The sequence below is a fragment of the Ranitomeya variabilis genome, chromosome 1 (assembly GCF_051348905.1).
Source record: "Ranitomeya variabilis isolate aRanVar5 chromosome 1, aRanVar5.hap1, whole genome shotgun sequence".
Lineage (NCBI taxonomy): Eukaryota > Metazoa > Chordata > Amphibia > Anura > Dendrobatidae > Ranitomeya > Ranitomeya variabilis.
The window spans coordinates 65171446-65195171 of NC_135232.1; the positions used below are offsets into that span (position 1 = coordinate 65171446).

Sequence of the window (23726 nt, forward strand, 5' to 3'; positions counted from 1 at the left end):
AATATCTATTGCAACATTAGCTGATGTCATGTGTTACATAACCTCTACAAAACAAGGACCTGAAATGTCTACAGAATTCAAGAAATATGCAGAGTCTATGAGCATTTTAATGACTGTCATTTCCATTGCATTTTACTTGTCCTGGTGCTCAGATACAAGTCCCTACTTGCTGGAAAGTGTCGGTCATCTAATGAAGACAGACAAAGAACTGTGTAACGGCAAGAAGGTTGTGCTGAAAACGCGGTGCATCAGCAAGACTCATGTAACCACACTAGCAGCTTTTTTCTGCACTGATGTTGTACGTAGAATCTGCATCAACCACAACCCTAATACCGTAGTGATTGCTAAGTGCTCAATAAGAGCGATAAAGGTCTATATAGCAAAGCAACATTGTCGTGGCAGGTGGGGTGCACACCATTGTACACAGCAGGTGGGGGGCACACCATTGTACACGGCAGGTGGGGGGCACACCATTGTACACGGCAGGTGGGGGGCACACCATTGTCACGGCAGGTGGGGGGCACACCATTGTACACGGCAGGTGGGGGGCACACCACTGTACACGGCAGGTTGGGGGCACACCACTGTACACGGCAGGTGGGGGGCACACCACTGTACACGGCAGGTGGGGGGCACACCACTGTACACGGCAGGTGGGGGGCACACCATTGTCGTGGCAGGTGGGGGGCACACCATTGTACACAGCAGGTGGGTGGCACACCACTGTACACGGCAGGTGGGGTGCACACCACTGTACACGGCAGGTGGGGTGCACACCACTGTACACGGCAGGTGGGGTGCACACCATTGCACACGGCAGGTGGGGTGCACACCATTGCACACGGCAGGTGGGGTGCACACCACTGTACACGGCAGGTGGGGTGCACACCACTGTACACGGCAGGTGGGGTGCACACCATTGCACACGGCAGGTGGGGCGCACACCATTGCACACGGCAGGTGGGGTGCACACCATTGCACACGGCAGGTGGGGTGCACACCATTGCACACGGCAGGTGGGGTGCACACCATTGCACACGGCAGGTGGGGTGCACACCATTGTACATGGCCACAGCCTCTTACCTGAAGAGACAAGTGGAGCAGTTCTGTTGTTGGCAGCGGCCGCTGGCACACTGACACTGGGAACGCTCAGGCCCAAGCTGTTTGTAGTGTTCATACTGCTGGCCAGGCTGACTACAGAAGAGGTGGTGCTCGTCGCAGACGTGGGGGCCGTAGAGAACGTTGTGCTGGGCTGGAGCGACACGGAGTTCTCCACACTCGTATGCTATAAAAGTGTAACAAGTTTAGATTCCTGGAATAATTACACAGCTAAGCCATCACAAATGAGAGATCTTACTGTGTGGGAAACGGCCGTGGACAATACAGACGCTGCAGGAAGGCTGTTCTGGTGCCCAGACAAAGTGCTACGGGGAGAATTATAGACATGGTGTTACAATGACAAACTAGCAGTGAAAAACATTGCCAACAGTTTGTGCAAGACTCAGTCATAAAGATCTCCAAATGCAAGGTCAGATGTGTGCTTGGTTACCATCACCGTCTGCTGCGCTTACTGCCGGACAAGCTTGTTGGGTTTATACCTGTTGAGTTGGGATAGAGAGCTACTTGAGAGGTCGCTGGGCTGCGGTAAGCTGGAGAGCGACACAGCCGACGTGTGCTGCTGAGACACTGCTGGAAGGAGAGAGGAGGCAGTGGAGGCCGGACTGGACAGAGACACCACAGAAGACAGGCTCTGCGAGTTCTCAGACTTCAAGGATGGTACAGAAGAAGTTGCTGTAACAAGAGGACACACAGAATTATTGCTCTATTTAGCCAGACCAGACAATGGCTCCCAGACATATGGGAAATCTTACATTTACATACAGGCGCCATCCAGTTAAAAAACAGTTTGTTATACTCGCCCTGGGAAGCCGCGCCATTGGGATCGCAAGTACTCGGATTCTGCAGCCAATAAGTGGCCGCAGCCTTCAGGTGACTGGTGGTCGTCACATCACCATTTGCAGTCTGACAGAGAACGTCGGACCAGTAGCGCTAAAGCGGATTTTTGGAGCAAGTATAGTAGTTTTTTATATCTGGACGGTTCCCTAATTCAATATCGAAAAGAAGGCAGGAAGACCCCCTTTAAAAAGGAACTGGGCAGGAAAACAAAAATTGCTACTTACCTGAAGTAAGTGATAACTGTTTTTAGACCTGTTCCGTTGTCTAACTGGAAGTGCGGTAAAGGGAGAGAATGAAATAGGGATTTTTGTGTACTCACCGTAAAATCCTTTTCTCCGAGCCATTCATTGGGGGACACAGACCGTGGGTGTATGCTACTGCCACAAGGAGGCTGACACTAAGTGAAACAAAGAAAGTTAGCTCCTCCCCTGCAGTATACACCCTCCTGCTGGCTCTCAGCTAACCAGTTCGGTGCAAAAGCAGTAGGAGATCAATAACAACATATGAGCGTATAGCATGTCACATTACATATGAGAGTATAGCATGTCAAATCATAAAAGCAAGCACAAACTAATAATAGGGAGGGAGCTGTGTCCACCAATGAATGGCTCGGAGAAAAGGATTTTACGGTGAGTACGCAAAAATCCCTATTTCTCCTTCGCCTCATTGGGGGACACAGACCGTGGGACGTCCCAAAGCAGTCCCTGGGTGGGGACAACATCAGATCAGGCCGGTGTAACCGCTACTTACAAGTGCGTCACCGCGGCCTGCAGAGTCCGCCTGCCCACTCACATGTGTGGAAGTGTGGAAATTATAGTGCTTCAAGAATGCATGCGGACTAGAGGAATTTGCAAGCTTGCGGCCGTGCTTGCCGACGTCTGGTGTCTAGAGCCCTCAGACAGGGAGATAGGCTGACATCTAGCACGGAAGGACTCCTGGATGGTGAAAAGAAACCACAAAGCTAACATGGCTGATGAAACGGCTAAACTCTTCCTGTGACCATCAGGAAGCCTTCTTACCATCGAGAAGCCCAAGTAAAGTGTCCAACCTTCGGAAGGACGCCGTCCTTGATACGTACCCACTCGGAGCCCTCACTTCTTCCAGATTATGGAGAACCCATTCCGTTTTGTGGACTGGAGCCGAAAGAGATGAGAGAAGGACGATGCCCTTGCGACAGTGGGAATACAATACCACCTTGGTAACGAGGGAAGGAGATGGCCTGAGGGCGACCTTGCGTTGATGGTAATAAGGAAAAAGTCTGAAAGAACAGAGTGGCGAGCTCTGAAGACTCATCAGGATGACAGGAACGCAGAGAAACAAGGGGAGCGACCATCCTTGATAGTAAAGTCTGTCCGGATCAAAAAAGGAGTCTACTGTAAGATCCCCAGGACCACTAAGGTCCCACAGAACTAACGGTACGCGGTAGAGAAAAACTACAGGTGAAGACTCCCCGCTATAAATTCCATATTTGCAGTTTTGTCGCAATAAGACGGAAAAAATGCTAGTACGGCAAGCGAGAGAACCTGACATTGTCAGTGTGGGTCTCCTGGGACCCCTGGGGCCCTTTCTGCTTCCAAAAAGATCTCAGAAGTAGTGGAAGAGGGGTTATGGAAATTGGTACCATGGAAGAACCGAGCATGCACTGCGATGGTCTTGGATCTCGAGGTCGAACCATGAACTGGAGTACATTGGTGTTCAATTTGGACGCCACCCGACGTACATCTGGAGTACTCCAGCAAAGGCAGATCTGATGGAAGACTTCCGAGTGAAGTTCCCACTCACTTGAGGAGAAAACCCTGACGGCTGAATAGGTCTGCGGCCCAGTGTTCTACTCCAGAGATATGTACTGCTGAGACCACCAAGTGACAGATCTCGGCCCATCAGAGAGTGCGAGGTACCTCGGCCATGGCGCTTGACTGTGGGTACCTGCTAGACATTATCCAATTGAAGACGGATGGTTGACCCGCCTGAAGGCAGTGGACCTGCTGTAGGATTAGCCGTACCGATCGGATCCCCAGTGCAATGATCGGGAGAAGACTGGCATTGGTATTCCCTAATAACCATTGGACCAGGAGAAGGCTCTAGATGAGGAAGGAGGTTAGAGACTGCCCTTTGAAAGCTGATTGATTTGCTGAAAACGAGCGGAGCGAAAGAAAACTGCTTCCATTGTCGTCTTTTTTCCCCAGAACCCTCCTAGCGAGTTGAATGAACCGAGGGAATGAGTGACCAAGTGCCGAGCTCCCTGTTGAAAGGCCACGACCTTGACTCGAGAAAGGATTACCATCCTTCTTGTGCAGGATCATCCTCAAAAAGGATCTGCTGGGCTGTGAATGTGGAAAAACTCGTCTAAGTTTAGCTGCTAGCCCAAGTGAGAAGGTATTGCAAGTGATATAGACGACTCAGCGTAGTCCTGGAAGAGCGGCTAGAAAGTCGACCAAATAGGGCAGGACGACCATGCTTCTAGGTGCAAGAGGCACATGACAACCGCCATGCCCTTTGCGACCACTCTGGTGCGGTAGCCAGGCCGAAGGGCAAGGTCGTGACTCGAAAATGCTGTTCGCGAATGGAAGGCGAAGGGATTATTGTAGAGGGGAAAAATAGGAATGTGAGGGTAAAAATCCCGAATGTCGATGGATGCCAGAAACTCCACATTTTTCTGTTGAAGTAATGGCTGAACGGAGGAACTCCATTTGAAAAAGGAGGACCTTGTCAAAGGTTGTTAGAAGTTTGAGGTCCAGGATTGGTATTACTTTTCATTCCCCCTTTTTGGAACCAAGATCCCTTAGATCTAGACTGTCCTGGACAACGCTTCCACTGCTGGTTGGGTCTGTAGAAAAGATACGATCCCTTGTTAGTCTCCCGCTCAGAAGATTTGATTGGCCAGCTGAACTGTCTTCGGGGAAAGGTTACTTGTGTGAAACAAAGTAGTTAAGGCCTCTGACCAGGAGACTATTGGTCCAGCAACCCATGAGACGACTAAGGAAGGGTAGAGCGCTGAACCTGAAGCCACAAGACGGAACGAACCAGATTTGCTATCCGACCGTCTGTGGTATATTAATTGATGATACATCGGGCAGGGACACTGGTAGGTATACCATAAGAAATTCTACCCGGTTAGTCTGCCAAGTGGCAGAATGCGGGGCTGCATCCAGCAGGTCAGGAAAATACAGTGCCTTGCCATCGTCGTGCAGAGTAGAAAATTAGGAACCCTCGATCCACCATCCTCTTAACAGGGAGGAATCGTCCGCTTTCTTGCATCACCCGCTAAATAGTGGTGCTTGGATGCCAGGGCAGGTTGTCTGGCGATAGGCTTAGATGCAGAAGAGGATACATGGAGGCGACACTGCATGTGCTCGTCTGTTGATGGTGTGTGGGGGGGATGAGGAAATCGGTGCCCTTTAAAGGACCCGTCGCCCTTAAAAATCAGACCAGGTATGGCATCCCACGTAGAGGCTTCTGTCCAGGGAACCGCTCGTCAATTTGTTGATATAAATAGGCGAGTCCCTCTTTTTCTGAAGCTCTGGCAATCCAAGGCAATATCTGATCCATATTCAGAGCATTGTTCTCAACAAATCATAGAGGGGAGATCAGGAAATGAAAACTTCCGTTTTCTAGACGCCTGTTCATTTTTCTAGAATACTTGCCTGCTAGCCGACGGCTCCCATTGTAGGAGAGGGACCATGTATATCTGTCCTGCGAGCACTCCGAGCCACAGAGGGTTCACAGAGGGATTCGATCTCTTGGTCAGAGAAACCATGGGTTGCGGTTAGTGACAAAGTCCACTGAGGGGGACTAGGTACTCAGATAAACTGGGATCAGCGGCGGAGGGCTGCAGAGCTCAGTTAGGGTGACCAGCTTCGGATTGAACATGTGACCTTAAGACCAGTGAATACTGGTCATGCGCCTTTAAGACTAGGGAATACTGGTCGTGCGCCTTTAAGACTAGGGAATACTGGTCGTGTGCCTTTAAGACCAGGGAATACTGGTCTTGTGCCTTTAGGGGGGCATACTGTTCATGAGCCTTTAAATGGTCATGTGCCTTTAAGAACCAGGGCATACTGGTCATGTGCCTTTAAGACCAGGGCATACTGGTCATGTGCCTTTAAGACCAGGGCATACTGGTCATGTGCCTTTAAGACCAGAGCATACTGGTCATGTGCCTTTAAGACCAGGGTATACTGGCCATGTTCGTAAGACCAGGGCATGCTGGTCATATGTCTTTAAGACCGGGGCATTTTTCAAGGATTACGCCAGAGGTGAAGCCCCTTGTGGGGAACTAGGTACTCTGGGAAGAGCCGGGATCGGCAGCGGCGGAGGGCTCCTGAGCTCATTTGAACTAAGTACTCTGTGGAAGGTGACCGGCTCCTGGCTGGTCATGACTTGAAGAGCAGAGAATGCTGGTAATGTGCCCCTTTTAAACTAGGGAACCATTAAGACCAGGGAATGCTGGTTATGTGTTTTTACAAAGCCAGGGAAAGCTGGACATGTACCTATAAGCCCAGCGACTACTGGGCATGCGTCTTTAAGACCAGGGAATGCGGTCATGTACCCTTAAGACCGGAGCTTGCTGGACAACCAGAGATTACAGGTCTTAAGTATTAAAAATAGGGAACGCTAGTCCCTTTATGCTGCCAGGTGCGTGCGGGGGAGGGGTGTGGAGGGAGGATTCTCCTTACCGAGATTCTGAGTCCGCCGTCTGAATACTGCCGGTGCGATGCAGCAGCCACTTCCGGATGAGCTCGTGTCCGGAGATGGCAGGAGGATGAAGATGGCTGCCGAGAATAGAGCTCTCGTCCTGAATGAGAGGCGCCTGAATTGGGGGGCGGAGCCTGCAGTGCGGCCTAGCATGGGCTGGAGTTCCAGGTTGCGGCCTACACAAACCCGAAGCCGGGGGCTAAATTGTTTAAGCCAGCCGGCGCCGGACGGGGGAAAATGCGCAGAGCCCTCCAACCGCTCGAGTCCCGGCACTTACCCCAGTATGCAGCTCTGTTCAGCAGGTCAGAAGGTAGAAAAAGATCCTGTGCTGTCGCTGCTGTTTTGGACGGTGCAGGGATAAGAAAAAACCCTCAATCCATCGTCCCTTTAGCAGGGAGGAGAAGAGGAACCGTCCGCCTCCTTGTACCATCCGCTCTTAATAGTGGTGGTGCAGTGGGGGCTGCTCGGACGCCACACTGGATTGTGCCTCTGAACAGCCGAGGGTAAAACCTGGTGGGCAGGGCTGAATGTCCGGCAATAGGCCTGGCTGCAGAAGAGGATACTGGAGGTGACACTCCAGTGCTCGTCTGATAAGGGAGGGTGAGATCGGTGCCCTTGAAGGGGCCCGTCACCCCTAGAATCAGCTCAGGCAGTGGCTTCCCACGTCGCAGGAGAGGATACGGAGAGGTGAAACTCCCGTGCTCGCCTGTTGTTGGTTCGGGGGAGATCGGAACATGAAAGAATCCGTCGCCCCCTTTGTCCGGTAAAAGGTAAAAGTAAAAAGATTCTTTGGGTCTGAATAGCAGACCAGTCCGTGTGCCTCCTACGGACACTAAGCAAGAACTGGTTGGCTGAGAGCCAGCAGGAGGGTGTATACTGCAGGGGAGGAGCTGAGAGCCAGCAGGAGCGTGTATACTGCAGGGGAGGAGCTGAGAGCCAGCAGGAGCGTGTATACTGCAGGGGAGGAGCTGAGAGCCAGCAGGAGGGTGTATACTGCAGGGGAGGAGCTGAGAGCCAGCAGGAGGGTGTACACTGCAGGGGAGGAGCTGAGAGCCAGCAGGAGGGTGTATACTGCAGCCTGGAAGGAGCCGAGTGCCAGCAGGAGGGTGTATACTGCAGGGGAGGAGGTGAGTGCCAGCAGGAGGGTGTATACTGCAGGGGAGGAGCCGAGAGCCAGCAGGAGGGTGTATACTGCAGGGGAGGAGCCGAGAGCCAGCAGGAGGGTGTATACTGCAGGGGAGGAGCTGAGAGCCAGCAGGAGGGTGTATACTGCAGGGGAGGAGCTGAGAGCCAGCAGGAGGGTGTATACTGCAGGGGAGGAGCTGGGAGCCAGCAGGAGGGTGTATACTGCAGGGGAGGAGCTGAGAGCCAGCAGGAGGGTGTATACTGCAGGGGAGGAGCTGGGAGCCAGCAGGAGGGTGTATACTGCAGGGGAGGAGCTGGGAGCCAGCAGGAGGGTGTATACTGCAGGGGAGGAGCTGAGAGCCAGCAGGAGGGTGTATACTGCAGGGGAGGAGCTGAGAGCCAGCAGGAGGGTGTATACTGCAGGGGAGGAGCTGAGAGCCAGCAGGAGGGGGTATACTGCAGGGGAGGAACTGAGAGCCAGCAGGAGGGTGTATACTGCAGGGGAGGAGCTAACTTTCTTTGTTTCACTTAGTGTCAGCCTCCTAGTGGCAGCAGCATACACCCACGGTCTGTGTCCCCCAATGAGGCGAAGGAGAAATGTTATTTTCCCGCGGGCAGCTCGCTTCCAGGCATCGGGGCCGCCATTAGTGAGCTGTGGTCATTACCCCTGCACCTCAGAATGAGCAGCCAGAGAGGGAGAATTCATCAAGATTTTCTGCCTGCAGCCGCTCTTCCAGTTAGACATCCAAACATGCAGATTACCACTGTGCCTACAAGTAAAATACACACATATATATATATATATATATATATATATATATATATATATAAAGATTGTATCAATTCTGGCATTAAGGGACCCAATTACCATTACCTATAGCATTTCATGACTTCATTTCTCAGTAATGATTCCTGAGTGATGGTCAATGGGAGGTGGGGTAAGAAACCAACCACTAATAGCAATGCGTCCCAGGGAGCGGAGATTACTACTCGGAGTTTTGCATGACCACTAAAATTTATTGCAGAACAAGTGCCATCATAATCCGGGCTGGTAATACCTACTGCAAACTCTTTGGTGGTTTGCTTCCCTGTAACTACTTGGAAAGAAGAAAAAGTCGTAGCTGAAATGATGGTGAAGTGAACACATGAAATAAGAGCTCAACCAGGAACCTGATAAGGCCACAATGTGGAAGAAGAGACCGGTGATCGAATGCCAAGCAGATGCTTCATGCCTGGTAGAACATTAGCTGGGGACGTGCTGGGTCAGGTCTCCTGCTCACGAGCAGTGGACCTCACACAAGGCTCCCAGGTCAGGCGAGTCACCTTTTCTTCACGTTGGCCTAGGTAAGCCCTAAGGTCACCAGAGACTCAAGGGACATCTCAACACAGACGAGCCAGAAAGGAAATGTCTTAAACTCTAAACTACGAGAACTCAGGAGAAAACACAGTGCAGAAAATGTAAAATTGGAAAGCAAATGATTTAGAAAAGATTCTCAGTTTCTACATAAAAGGTGCATTTCTTAAGAGGTCTCTGAATATAACAATCTCAATTCTGGGGCCTGGACAGAGTACCCGGGGTTAAAAAAAAATAAAAATTTAGACATTAAGAACTTGGCAGCATGTCCAAAGATATGTGCCAGCTGCAGGCTGAAGACTATTATAACAGAAAGATGGCTTGCTTGGGATTAGGAGGCGATCGTGTCAGTCTGGATGGCCACAAGACTCAGTAAGTTTCTGTCCGCACAATAATTAGGACGTGTGCTTGGAAGGAAGCATCATTGTCTTGTTACAGAGCTCTGGGGAGAGCCGGCACCCACAAGGAAGACTGCAGTTACATAAATGGTGCATGTATCAGGAGGAAATAAAACTCTGGTGATGATCACTAAGCAGGTACTTACTGTTCAAAGACACTTGAGCCCGAATCCCATTGTGTCCGTTCTAGAATGAGAGAAAAAAAATAAGATCTCCGCACAACGACCAGCGACAAGATCCTGAGACTGTGTGTGATCGATGCATATAGGGGGAGAAATGTGCATGCTGGTAGACAGAGAAGGGAAACAGCCTAACTAGGCTATGAGGGAATGAAAAGGACCCTGACAAAAGGTCCAGTAGCCAGACACTGGTTGCGTTATTGCAGCCATGCGGTTTTTATTCTGAAAATTCAGAGAAAACCATTTTAAAAGCAGTCCGGGAACCATGCTACACCTTGCTCCCCTAAATGCACACATATGGAGAGACCTGTCAGTTCATGGGAGAGGAACTGGTAGATGCCATATGGCTCCTTGCCGGCTTTTCACAAGTTAAATCGTAAAATAACTATTCTTCATCTACTCAGTCCCCCACCTAAGGGGTAACTTTTCACCTTATGGAGAGTGACATACCATCTCTGGCTTGTCAAGGTAAGGAGGCTTATTCGCCGTGCAATGCTCCTCTGGGAAATTAAATATGCAAATTGCCTCTTCTGAGAAAAAGAGGACTTAAACTCTATAGCGCCACCTGTTTGAAGCAGCGATCCTACAAGTCACAATCAACCCTCTAACGAGTCGTGCAATATGACTTAGGATAAAAGTTAAATCAGTATCTCAATTCGCAGACACGGTGTTTCGGGCTGTTGGCCCTCGTCAGTGCGAAGCATGAGAACTGATTTGGCTAGGTGAGAGGCTCTGGACTGGGGTCTAAGGGGTAAGGTTTCTCCTTATGGAGAGTGACATACCAGCTGGCTTGTCAAGGTAAGGAGGCTTATTCGCCCTTAGACCCCAGTCCAGAGCCTCTCACCTAGCCAAATCAGTTCTCATGCTTAGCACTGACGAGGGCCAACAGCCCGAAACACCGTGTCTGCGAATTGAGATACTGATTTGGCTTTTATCCTAAGTCATATAGCACGACTCGTTAATGGGTTGATTGTGACTTGTAGGATCGCTACTTTCAACAGGTGGCGCTATGGAGTTTAAGTCCTCTTTTTCTCAGAAGAGGCAATTTGCATATTTAATTCCCCCACCTAAATGATTGTTGAAGCGCCAGCTTCAGTGCGGCAATAGGAGTAATGGTTTTACCTTTTAAATACATTTCCAGCTCTTAGACTATCCTCCCCAAGATGGGGGTTAACATCCTGAATGCCGCAATATGCAGATAACTGGTCCATGAAGAGCCACGTGCCTTCTGCAGGTCGAGCATGCGCTCCTCCAGTCCATTCATTCCACGGTCGTGAGGAGCGCAGCATGGTTCTTCAGCACTCCCATTGAGAATGAACAGCGGTGCGCATGATTGACCTCCGCCTATAGAAACCTGCTCTCAGGATTGGTGGGGACCTCCAAATAATCAGGGAGTAACCTCTTATCCAGGGAATAGGGTGAAACTTTCAATTTTGTCATTATAATCCCATACTCCAGCACAATCTATCAAAATAGGACCCATACAAGGGAAGGTGATGGGGAACATTGAAGTGTCAGCTATTTATCTAAGCCTTGGTTCAAGGACAATAAGTGGCAACAAAAAAAAATTAGCCCCATTTTTTTTTTTTTTTGCTTCAAGCTTTTTGGCGTTCATCAGAAATTTGCTCTGAAATTGTAAATTGAAGCATAAATTAGGAGCTTACAGTGACAGGTACCACCTCAGAGGCCGACATGGAGCTTTGGTATCCTATTCTGTTGTGCACAGACGTCTGGTCGTAAGAGGAGGAGGAGGAAGAGGAGATGGTGACCGGACTGGGGCTCTGCGTGGAGCTGCTGTGGCTGGACGTGGCGATTACTGGAGACGTGTAGCTGGGCTCCTGCACAGTACTGGATATTGGCAGAGAGGTATTCAGGGAGTCACTAGAAAGAGAAAGATAACACTTGCTTTAAAAAGAATAAAAAAAAAATAGAAAAAATTCTTAACCCCTTCACCCCCAAGGGTGGTTTGCACGTTAATGACCGGGCCAATTTTTACAATTCTGACCACTGTCCCTTTATGAGGTTATAACTCTGGAACGCTTCAACGGATCTTGGCGATTCTGACATTGTTTTCTCGTGACATATTGTACTTCATGTTAGTGGTAAAATTTCTTCGATATAGCTTGCGTTTATTTGTGAAAAAAACGAATATTTGGCGAAAATTTTGAAAATTTCGCAATTTTCCAACTTTGAATTTTTATGCCCTTAAATCACAGACATATGTCACACAAAATACTTAATAAATAACATTTCCCACATGTCTACTTTACATCAGCACAATTTTGGAACCAAAATTTTTTTTTGTTAGGGAGTTATAAGGGTTAAAAGTTGACCAGCAATTTCTCATTTTTACAACACCATTTTTTTTTAGGGACCACATCTCATTTGAAGTCATTTTGAGGGGTCTATATGATAGAAAATACCCAAGTGTGACACCATTCTAAAAACTGCACCCCTCAAGGTACTCAAAACCACTTTCAAGAAGTTTATTAACCCTTCAGGTGTTTCACAGGAATTTTTGGAATGTTTAAATAAAAATGAACATTTAACTTTTTTTCACACAAAATTTATTTCAGCTCCAATTTGTTTTATTTTACCAAGGGTAACAGGAGAAAATAGACCCCAAAAGTTGTTGTACAATTTGTCCTGAGTACGCTGATACCCCATATGTGGGGGTAAACCACAGTTTGGGCGCATGGCAGAGCTTGGAAGCAAAGGAGCGCCATTTGACTTTTCAATGCAAAATTGACTGGAATTGAGATGGGACGCCATGTTGCATTTGGAGAGCCCCTGATGTGCCTAAACATTGAAACCCCTAACAAGTGACACCATTTTGGAAAGTAGACCCCCTAAGGAACTTATCTAGATGTGTGGTGAGCACTTTGACCCAACAAGTGCTTTACAGAAGTTTATAATGCAGAGCCGTAAAAATAAAAAATCATATTTTTTCACAAAAATGATCTTTTCACCCCCAATTTTTTAATTTTCCCAAGGGTGAGAGAAGAAATTGGACCCCAAAAATTGTTGTGCAATTTGTCCTGAGTACGCTGATACCCCATATGTGGGTGTAAACCATTGTTTGGGCGCAGGGCAGAGCTCGGAAGGGAAGGAGCGCCATTTGACTTTTCAATGCAAAATTGACTGGAATTGAGATGGGACGCCATGTTGCATTTAGAGAGCCCTTGATGTGCCTAAACATTGAAACCCCTAACAAGTGACACCATTTTGGAAAGTAGACCCCTTAAGGAACTTATCTAGATGTGTGTTGAGCACTTTGACCCAACAAGTGCTTCACAGAAGTTTATAATGCAGAGCCGTAAAAATAAAAAATCATATTTTTTCACAAAAATGATCTTTTAACCCCCATTTTTTTATTTCCCCAAGGGTAAGAGAAGAAATTAGACCACAAAAGTTGTTGTGCAATTTGTCCTGAGTACGACGATACCCCATATGTGGGTGTAAACCATTGTTTGGGCGCATAGCAGAGCTCAGAAGGGAAGAAGCGCTATTTTACTTTTCAATGCAAAATTGACTGGAATTAAGATGGGATGCCATGTTGCGTTTGGAGAGCCCCTGATGTGCCTAAACATTAAACCCCCCCACAAGTGACACCATTTTGGAAAGTAGACCCCCTAAGGAACTTATCTAGATGTGTTTTGAGAGCTTTGAACCCCCAAGTGTTTCACTACAGTTTATAACGCAGAGCCGTGAAAATAAAAATTATTTTTTTTTTCACAAAAATGATTTTTTAGCCCCCAGTTTTGTATTTTTACAAGGGTATCAGGATAAATTGGACCTCAAAAGTTGTTGTCCAATTTGTCTGGAGTACGCTGATACCCCATTTGTGGGGGGGGACCACTGTTTGGGCGCATGACAGAGCTCGGAAGGGAAGGAGCGCCATTTGGAATGCAGACTTAAATGGATTGGTCTGCAGGCGTCACGTTGCATTTGCAGAGCCCCTGATGTACCCAAACAGTACAAACCCCCCACAAGTGACCCCATATTGGAAACTAGACCCCCCAAGGAACTTATCTAGATGTGTTGTGAGAACTTTGAACCACCAAGTGTTTCACTACAGTTTATAACGCAGAGCCGTGAAAATAATTTTTTTTTTTTTTCACAAAAATGAAATTTAGCCCCCAGTTTTGTATTTTCACAAGGGTATCAGGATAAATTGGACCCTAAAAGTTGTTGTCCAATTTGTCCTGAGTACGCTGATACCCCCTATGTGGGGGGGAACCACTGTTTGGGCGCATGACAGAGCTCGGAAGGGAAGGAGCGCCATTTGGAATGCAGACTTAAATGGATTGGTCTGCAGGCGTCACGTTGCATTTGCAGAGCCCCTGATGTGCCTAAACATTAAACCCCCCCACAAGTGACACCATTTTGGAAAGTAGACCCCCTAAGGAACTTATCTAGATGTGTTTTGAGAGCTTTGAACCCCCAAGTGTTTCACTACAGTTTATAACGCAGAGCCGTGAAAATAAAAATTATTTTTTTTTTCACAAAAATGATTTTTTAGCCCCCAGTTTTGTATTTTTACAAGGGTATCAGGATAAATTGGACCTCAAAAGTTGTTGTCCAATTTGTCTGGAGTACGCTGATACCCCATTTGTGGGGGGGGACCACTGTTTGGGCGCATGACAGAGCTCGGAAGGGAAGGAGCGCCATTTGGAATGCAGACTTAAATGGATTGGTCTGCAGGCGTCACGTTGCATTTGCAGAGCCCCTGATGTACCCAAATAGTACAAACCCCCCACAAGTGACCCCATATTGGAAACTAGACCTCCCAAGGAACTTATCTAGATGTGTTGTGAGAACTTTGAACCCCCAAGTGTTTCACTACAGTTTACAACGCAGAGCCGTGAAAATAAAACATATTTTTTTTCCCACAAAAATGATTTTTAGCCCCCCAAATTTTTATTTTCCCAAGGATAACAAGAGAACTTGGACCCCAGAAGTTGTTGTTCAATTTGTCCCTAGTACGCTGATACCCCATATGTTGGGGTAAACCCCTTTTTGGACGCACGGGAGAGCTCGGAAGGGAAGGAGCACTGTTTTACTTTTTCAACGCAGAATTGGCTGGAATTGAGATTGGACGCCATGTCGCGTTTGGAGAGCCCCTGATGTGCCTGGACAGTGGAAACTCCCCAATTCTACCTGAAACCCTACCCCTAACCTCACCCCTAACCGTTTACTGAACATTTTCTGACAGTCATAAGTGCCACGTATATAAGTGCCACGTATATAAGTGCCACGTATTTAAGAGCCACGTATTTAAGTGCCACGTATTTAAGTGCCACGTATTTCAGTGCCACGTATTTCAGTGCCACGATATTTCAATGCCACGATATTTCAGTGCCACGATATTTCAGTGCCACGTATTTCAGTGCCACGTATTTCAGGCACTGAAAAATACGTGGCACGTAAATACTTCAGTGCCACGATATTTCAGTGCCACGATATTTCAGTGCCACGTATTTCAGGCACTGAAAAATACGTGGCACGTAAATACGTGGCACGTAAATAAGTGGCACTGAAATACGTGGCACTTAAATACGTGGCACTTAAATACGTGGCACTTAAATACGTGGCACTTAAATACGTGGCCACTGAAATACGTGGCCACTGAAATATCGTGGCACTTATATACGTATATAAACGTATATTTCAGTGCCACGTATTTCAGTGCCACGTATTTCAGGGTAGGGGTAGGGTTAGGGTTTTTTGTTTTTTTCTTGTTTTCTTGTGTTTTTCTATAAAAACGCATGCGTTTTACCGCGTTTACATGCATTTTTTCACACGTGGTTTTTTTAAAAAACGCATGCAGATAAAAACGCAAGTGTGAAACCAGACTAAAAGACGCTTTTTATAGCAAAAAAGTTTTTGCGTCTCCACATTTTGAGACCTATAATTTTTCCACATTTTGGTCCACAGAGTCATGTGAGGTTTTTTTTTTTTTGCGGGACGAGTTGACGTTTTTATTGGTAACATTTTCGGACACGTGACCATTTTTTATCACTTTTTATTCCGATTTTTGTGAGGCAGAATAACCAAAAACCTGCTATTCATGAATTCTTTTGGGAGAGGCGTTTATACCGTTCTGCGTTTGGTAAAATTGATAAAGCAGTTTTATTCGTCGGGTCAGTACGATTACAGCGATATCTCATTTATATCATTTTTTTATGTTTTGACGCTTTTATACGATAAAAACTATTTTATAGAAAAAATAATTATTTTGGCATCGCTTTATTCTGAGGACTATAACTTTTTTATTTTTTTGCTGATGATGCTGTATGGCGGCTCGTTTTTTGCGGGACAAGATGACGTTTTCAGCGGTAACATGGTTATTTATATCCGTCTTTTTGATCGCGTGTTATTCCACTTTTTGTTCGGCGGTATGGTAATAAAGCGTTGTTTTTTGCCTCGTTTTTTTTTTTTTTTCTTACGGTGTTTACTGAAGGGGTTAACTAGTGGGTCAGTTTTATAGGTTGGGTCGTTACGGACGCGGCGATACTAAATATGTGTACTTTTATTGTTTTTGTTTGTTTTTTTTAGATAAAGAAATGTATTTATGGGAATAATATTTTTTTTTTTATTATTATTATTTATTTAGGAATTTTTTTTTTTTTTTTTTACACATGTGGAAATTTTTTTTTTTACTTTTTTACTTTGTCCCAGGGGGGGACATCACAGATCGCAGATCTGATAGTGTGCACAGCACTCTATGAGATCCGCGATCATCCTTTCATCGGAGCAGGCTGCAGCTTTCATCTGCAGCCTGCTCCGACCCGGAAGTGCTCCCTGCAGGACCCGGATACAGCCCCTCGGCCATTTTGGATCCGGGGCCTGCAGGGAGAAGACGTTCGGTACGAGGTGAGTACATCACCTTGTACCGATCGTCTCAGGGAAGCCCGCAGGGAGCCCCCTCCCTGCGCGATGCTTCCCTGTACCGCCGGTACACCGCGATCATGTTTGATCGCGGTGTGCCGGGGGTTAATGTGCCGGGGGCGGTCCGTGACCGCTCCTGGCACATAGTGCCGGATGTCAGCTGCGATATGCAGCCGACACCCGGCCGCGATCGGCCGCGCTCCCCCCGTGAGCGCGGCCGATCGCGTATGACGTACTATCCCGTCGGCGGTCATGGGGGCCCACCCCACCTCGACGGGATAGTACGTCAAATGTCGGGAAGGGGTTAATATACGTTTACTATAATTATACATAAATATATAAACCTTCTTTTGTCAGAAAACTTACAAAGAAGATGAAATTAGGGCCAATACTAGGACCTTGGGGGTCTTATTAGGGTATGGTAAGAAGTGGCATATCCACACCCCACATTGTGGGAGGAAGATCTGCAGGATATTACAGTAGCAGATAGGTGGGCAAGATATTATCAGGTATCGTTCACATGCTGCTGGAAAAAAAAAAAATGAACGAAAACCGCAGCGGAAATATATTTACTATGCTTGCCTATATAGCGCCAACATATTCCACAGCGATTTAGACACTGTCATCACTGTTCCCATTGGAGCTCACATCACAATATAAATGTCCCATCAAGCGTGTGTCTTTGGAAATTAACCAGAGATTCCCATGTTACACCCACAGCCAAATTCATGACAAGGCCATATTGGAGGTATTGGGCTCTACAGGCAAAAGTTTCTTCTTGTGGAAAGTGTCAAGCTGGTACAAGATTTATAGGCCATGCAATGCTCCTCTCGGAATTTTAACCTGTAAATCTCCTCACTGAAGAGGATGAGGACAGGAACTTGAACACCTATTGGATGTATCAATCCTGAGAGTCAATATTGACCCTTTAACCCCTTCGTGACAGGAATTTTCCATGTTTGTTTTTCGCTCCCCTCCTTCCCAGAGCCATAACATTTTTATTTTTCCGTCAATATGGCCATGTGAGGGCTTCTTTTTTGCGGGACGAGTTGTACTTTTGAACGACATCACTGGTTTTACCATGTCGTGTACTAGAAAATGGGAAAAAAATTCCAAGTGCGGTCAAATTGCAAAAAAAGTGCAATCCCATGAGTGTTTTTTGTTTGGCTTTTTTGTTAGGTTCACTAAATGCTAAAACTGACCCTCCATTTTGATTCTCCAGGTCATTACGAGTTCATAGACACCAAATATGTCTAGGTTACTTTTTTATACAAGTGGTGAAAAAAAAAATATTTGTCATTTTCCGATACCCATAGCGACTCCATTTTTTCGTGATCTGGGGTCAGGTGAGGACTTATTTTTTCGTGCCGAGCTGACGTTTTTAGCGATACCATTTTGGTGCAGATGCGTTCTTTTGATCGCTCGTTATTGCATTTTAATGCAATGTCGCGGCGACCAAAACGTAATTCGGAAGTTTCAAATTTTTTTCTCGCTACGCCGTTTAGCGATCAGGTTAATCCTTTTTTTTTTTAATTGATAGATCGGGTGATTCTGAATGCGGCGATACCAAGTATGTGTATGTTTGATTTTATTTTAATTGTTTTATTTTGAATGGGGCGAAATGGGGGTGATTTCAACTTTTATATTTTTTTTTATTTTTTTCATATTTTTTTTTTTTTTTTTTTTTTTTTTAACTTTTGCCATGCTTTAATAGCCTCTATGGGAGACTAGAAGCTGGCATAGCCTGATCGGCTCAGCTACATAGAGGCGAAGCATAAATCGCCTCTATGTAGTAGAAATAGAGGCTTGCTATGAGCGCCGACCACAGGGTGGCGCTCGCAGCAAGCCGGCATCAACAACCATAGAGGTCTCAATGAGACTTCTGGTTGTTATGGCGATGAATCGCTGACCCCCGATCTTGTGACGGGGGTCGGCGATGAGCGCATTTCCGGCCGCGCGGCCGGAAGCAGTAGTTAAATGCCGCTGTCAGCATTTAACAGCGGCATTTAACTAGTTAATAGCGGCGGGTGCATTGTGATGCCACTCGCCGCTATTGCACGCCCATGTCAGCTGTTCATAACAGCTGACATGTCACGGCTTTGTTGCGGGCTCACCGCCGGATCCCACATCAAAGCAGGGGATCTGACCTTGGAAGTACTAACCCGTCCGAGGTCAGAAAGGGGTTAACGAGCCTTACCACATGACTTTGGGGAATGTTTCTCCTTTTAGCCTACCGTAAGTCAGAGGGACCTTCACCTAGCCAAATCAGACCTCCTGCTTTGCACTGATGAGGGGCAAACACCCCAAAACATTTGTCTGCAAATGGAGTGCCTGGGTTGGCTTTTTAGCCCAAGTCAAGTGGCAAAGCTTGTTTAAGATTCTCTGACTTTTAGGACTACTACAGCCTAGAGGTAGTGTTAACAGTCCCATACCTCGCCCTCTCTAAAGTGAATATTTGCACATTTAAATCCATTTTGCAACACATTTGGATTTTGAAGAGGCACTGCAGTGGATCCACAGTGTAAAATCAGTTAGTACTCAAAGAATTTTACACTGCCAAAAATCAGATCAGTGAAGCTTCATTATAAATAAAGGGGACTGCACTAAGACCACCTGATGGGGTCTTAATTCTTATGATTAGTAGGGGTGCTAGTTGACTGTGTAAAGATATAATAAAAAAATAAATAAATAAAGCGTGAACATTGGCATTATTGCAAAGCACAATGAGATGTGATGGAGCTGTGGACGTGTTCCTCACCTTGTACTTTTTGAATACAAGTTGTTTGGTGTCTGGCTTGCAATATCAGGACTTGTGTTAGAGCCGAACTCCGGTAAAGAGGGCTCTGATCCGAACTCCAGGGCTCCAAACTGTACATTTAATCCTGTGACGTCGGCTGATCCTGGCATCTCGACCGCAGATGAGGGAATCTGAAGAGAAAAGGCAGGCATTAATCCTGAGGGCAACAGTGGGTCAGCACTATGTGTAGCCACAGCCAAGGAGTTCAGCCCTCAAGATCTTTTCCTTATGAGAGATCTCCTCCTAAAATGTTCTGACTTATTGCCAATAGACAATACTTACCATGTTACAGAGTAAAGCTGGCACGTGTGAAGAGGGGGGAAAAAGTAGAAAGACCCCAGAGCTGTTGCAAAATCATTTAGGATGGCATCCTGACTGTGCAGTGTTAATCTCCTTGAGACTTATTAAAGAGATTTCAGAAGTCGCGGTGTGTGTGGCATTAAAACTAGATTAGAGGACCTGTGGGGTTCTGCACTTTCAGAAGACTGGGCCCTAAATTCTTAAGGTTACCCAAAACAACGAACACAGTAGGTACTCGCGCAGCCGGGGTTCAGCAACGGCTCCCTGCTGTGATGTTTTGGCTGCAGTAGTGACGTCACTGGGACAGCGCGCATCACCGCTGTAGCCGATCACCGTGCCAAGGTAGAGCGAAAGAGCCGCTGAACTCCGTGATTGGCTACGGAGATGACTCACGCTGCCACCGTGAGGTCACCAGCCAGGGGCAGGCGGGTATACGTGGGCATCTGGCTGTAGTTGTGCATCATCCAGGCCAAAGGCCACAAACTGTATACAATGGAATAATCCTATAAGAAAATGGAGTCTTACAGATCACTCAGACTTGTTGCTCTTCACAAACAGAATTCAGTCGTGTGCTTGGAGAAACGATCATCATTGTGCTCTGCTAAGACCAGAGAAACTTAGAAAACTGGACTTGGGTAAACCGATTTATCTAATACTTTTCTTTTTTTTTTAACTGAAAAGTGTATAAAAATGGAAAGAAAAAATAAGTTGTAAACCATGCACTGACCACTGAGCTGCAGCTTGCAGAATAAGGTGGTGCGCTCTGCAGGATGCTGACCTTTGAGGTGGGCGGTATCCTCCGTTTCTGGGGTTTTATGTGTTTCTGCTGCTGGGTCTGCTGGACAGACATTGCCTGGGAGTCCAGGGACAGGTTGGGGAGCTGAATCATTTTGCTGACGTTGGAGGAGGTGTCCACCGGAGACGTCTCCCGCAGTTTCGCCTGTGAGGAGAAGGTCTCCAGGCCAGGAGGTGGCGCTGTGACTGGCTGGATTTGATGCTGCTGCCGCTGTGCGAGCTGACTCAGCACGGGTGAGGGCTCCGGCTGCGATTTGAAGTCTGAATTGAGAGAAGAAGAAAAATTACGGCTAGCCTCATATACACTTTAATTTTTCATTTTATTTTTTACAAAAGGGGGGGGGGGAAAAAACAAAAAAAAAAAAAACACAAAGCACAATCCCTCATATTTTTCAGGCAATTATTCATCTTATTTCTCCTTAGCAAATGGAATACTTGAATCCCCGTGTCATGCTCCACCTCCTATGGCCCTTTATAGAAACAGTCAGTAAGATCAATCCCCCAATCCCAAATCCCACATACGGGAGCACAGGTAATTAAAAGCAACATCCATAGACACCTTTAAATATTTTATCTGTTGCTGCATTCCCGACAAATCAAGGGTTTAATGCAAAATGAACCGATAGATGCTTTGTGTGTGACAGAGCACTTCCATGCCTCCTGTCCTTGTTTTCCAGCACATTACCAGCCTCTTTAGTTTGATTGATAGAGCAACTGTGTGTGAAATCAACCAAGGAAATCATCAGATGGTGAGACTGATGCTGAGCGGTGAAACAACCTCGCTGACTGCTCTTCCACGCCCACAGCACTTCATATCTCATTTGCATATAACTGAAAAAGCTAAATTCTCAGGAATGCAGCAACAGAAAGAAGATATAAAAGGTGTAGATATATTAGATAGATTTATAAGGCAAAGACCTGCATTCCCACATATGCAGTTCAGAGGGTCCTACTGAGTAATTTGCTTTTATGGGGGATTCTATACATACAGGGGGCTGTCAGCACAGAACGACTTTTCAAACCAAGTATAGGTGCAACATTTACCTGTGCACCTTCCCACCCACTTGTTTTCCATCCATCTCTGTCCTTCTCTGGCTCTATGAAGTCTGAGCTGTCAAATCAAAGAAGAGTGGTGCAGAGACAGAAGAAAAACAAGTAGGTGGAGAGGTTTATTGAAGTATATGGCCTCCGCCGCGGTGCACCGAGCGCCTGAACTTGGTTTGACCAGTCATTCTGTAATGAAAGAGACCCTTTAAAAACAGGCCAAAAGTAGGGAGGTGAGGTAGTATGTGCACGTCTGATTGTGTCTGAGCAAAAATTGGATAGCAGTACTGAATTAATGAACCTATTCTGTGTGGGGAATGTGATCAAAATCTTTAAAGGGTTATTCCCAGCATTGTATGTGACCACTTATGCACCAGATAACTGGCTGATTGGTGGGGGGTCTGACCCAAGAGCAGGGCTCAGAAATTCACCATAGGAATAAGGCGGTGGTCGCACATGTGCTCTGCATGGTTATATTCATAGGTAAAGAACGGAACGAAGGGGTCCATTTCTCAGTAACAGCAGGGGGGTCCCATCAGCCAGATGTTGGACAGGTGATAACTTAGGGTATGTGCACACGCTGCGGATTTTGCTGCGGATCCGCTGCGGATTTCCCAAAGTTTACAGTACCATGTAAACCTATGTGAAAAAAAACCCGCTGTGCACATGCTGCGGAAAAATCCATGCGGAAACGCAGCGGATTATTTTCCGCAGCATGTCAATTCTTTATGCGGATTCCGCAGCGGTTTTCAACCTGCACCAATAGGAAATTGCAGTTGAAAAACCGCAGAGGAATCCGCAGAAGAAACCGCGAGAAAATCCGCAGTGAAAACCGCAGTGGTTTTGCACTGTGGATTTTCCAAATCCGCTGCGGAAAAATTCGCAGCAAAATCCACAACGTGTGCACATACCCTTAACATTGGGAATACGCCTTTAAATAGGTTAAAAAATTTAGATAAAATCTGTAATGAGTCAAATAGGGGAGAACAGGATATAATCTTACGAAAGGCGTGGTACATGCTTGGAATAAACTTCCAGCAGATGTGCTTGCCAAACTAAAAGGATAAAAGGAAATAAGTCCTTGTGGTCTTTTTTTTATGTCAATCTGCTAGGCTTTTAACCCCTTCAAGTCGCGGCCCTTTTTCATTTTTGCGTTTTCGTTTTTCACTCCCCTCCTTCCCAGAGCCATAACTTTTGTATTTTTCCATCAATATGGTCACGGGACGAGATGTACTTTTGAACGACACCATTGGTTTTACCATGTCTTTTACTAGAAAACGGGAAAAAAATTCCAAGTGCAGTGAAATTGCAAAAAAAAGTGCAATCTCACACTTGTTTTTTGTTTGGCTTTTTTGCTAGGTTCACTAAATGCTAAAACTGAGCTGCCATTGTGATTCTCTAGGTCATTACGAGTTCATAGACACCTAATATGTCTAGGTTATTTTTTATCCAAGTGGTGAAAAAAATTCAAAACTGTGCTTAAAAAAAAAAAAGAAAGTGCCATTTTCCGATACCCGAAGCGTCTCCATTTTTCGTGATCTGGGGTCGGGTGAGGGCTTATTTTTTGCGTGCCGAGCTGACGTTTTTAATAATATCACTTTTGTGCAGATACGTTCTTTTGATCGCCCGTTATTGCATTTTAATGCAATGTCGCGGCGTCCAAAAAACGTAATTCTGGCGTTTTGAATTTTTTTCTCGCTACGCTGTTTAGCGATCAGGTTAATGCTTTTTTTATTGATAGATCGGGCGATTCTGAACGCAGCGATACCAAATACGTGTAGGTTTGATTTTTTTTGTATTGTTTTATTTAGGACGGGGCGAAAGGGGGGTGATTTAAACTTTTATGTTTTTTACATTTTTTTTTACCTGTGCCATGCTTCAATAGCCTCCATAGGAGGCTAGAAGCTGGCACAACTCGATCGGCTCAGCTACATAGCAGCGATCATCAGATCGATGCTATGCAGCAGAAATGCAGGTGTGCTATGAGCGCCGACCACATGGGGGCGCTCACAGCAGGCCGGCATCAGTAACCATAGAGGTCTCAAGGACCTCTATGGTTACTGTCCTGACACATTGCCGACCCCCGATCATGTGACAGGGGTCGGCGATGACGTCATTTACGGCCGGAAGCTTTAGTTAAATGCCGCTGTCTGCGTTTGACAGCGGCATTTAACAGGTTAATAGCGGTGGGT

At 46.5% G+C, this 23726-nt stretch overlaps 1 protein-coding gene and 1 non-coding gene across 14 annotated transcripts in view; both read right to left on the bottom strand.

Moving 5' to 3' along the window:
* The window catches only part of UBAP2 (ubiquitin associated protein 2), an 89622-nt gene that overhangs the window by 15903 nt on the left and 49993 nt on the right, over positions 1-23726 (bottom strand). For 12 of the 13 annotated variants that reach the window (XM_077284381.1, XM_077284301.1, XM_077284363.1 and 9 more), the window contains exons 13-19: positions 20474-20751; positions 19357-19526; positions 11372-11588; positions 9675-9714; positions 1599-1791; positions 1358-1424; positions 1084-1285 (exon numbers count right to left, since the gene is read on the bottom strand). In XM_077284381.1, the coding sequence (XP_077140496.1) occupies positions 1084-1285; positions 1358-1424; positions 1599-1791; positions 9675-9714; positions 11372-11588; positions 19357-19526; positions 20474-20751 (1167 nt within the window). The remainder of the gene's footprint in view (positions 1-1083; positions 1286-1357; positions 1425-1598; positions 1792-9674; positions 9715-11371; positions 11589-19356; positions 19527-20473; positions 20752-23726) is intronic. The other variant, XM_077284337.1, reaches the window with a different exon arrangement.
* Positions 20217-20299, bottom strand: LOC143797503 (small nucleolar RNA SNORD121A). Its single transcript, XR_013220519.1, has one exon. It is a non-coding gene; the product is annotated as a small nucleolar RNA SNORD121A (small nucleolar RNA).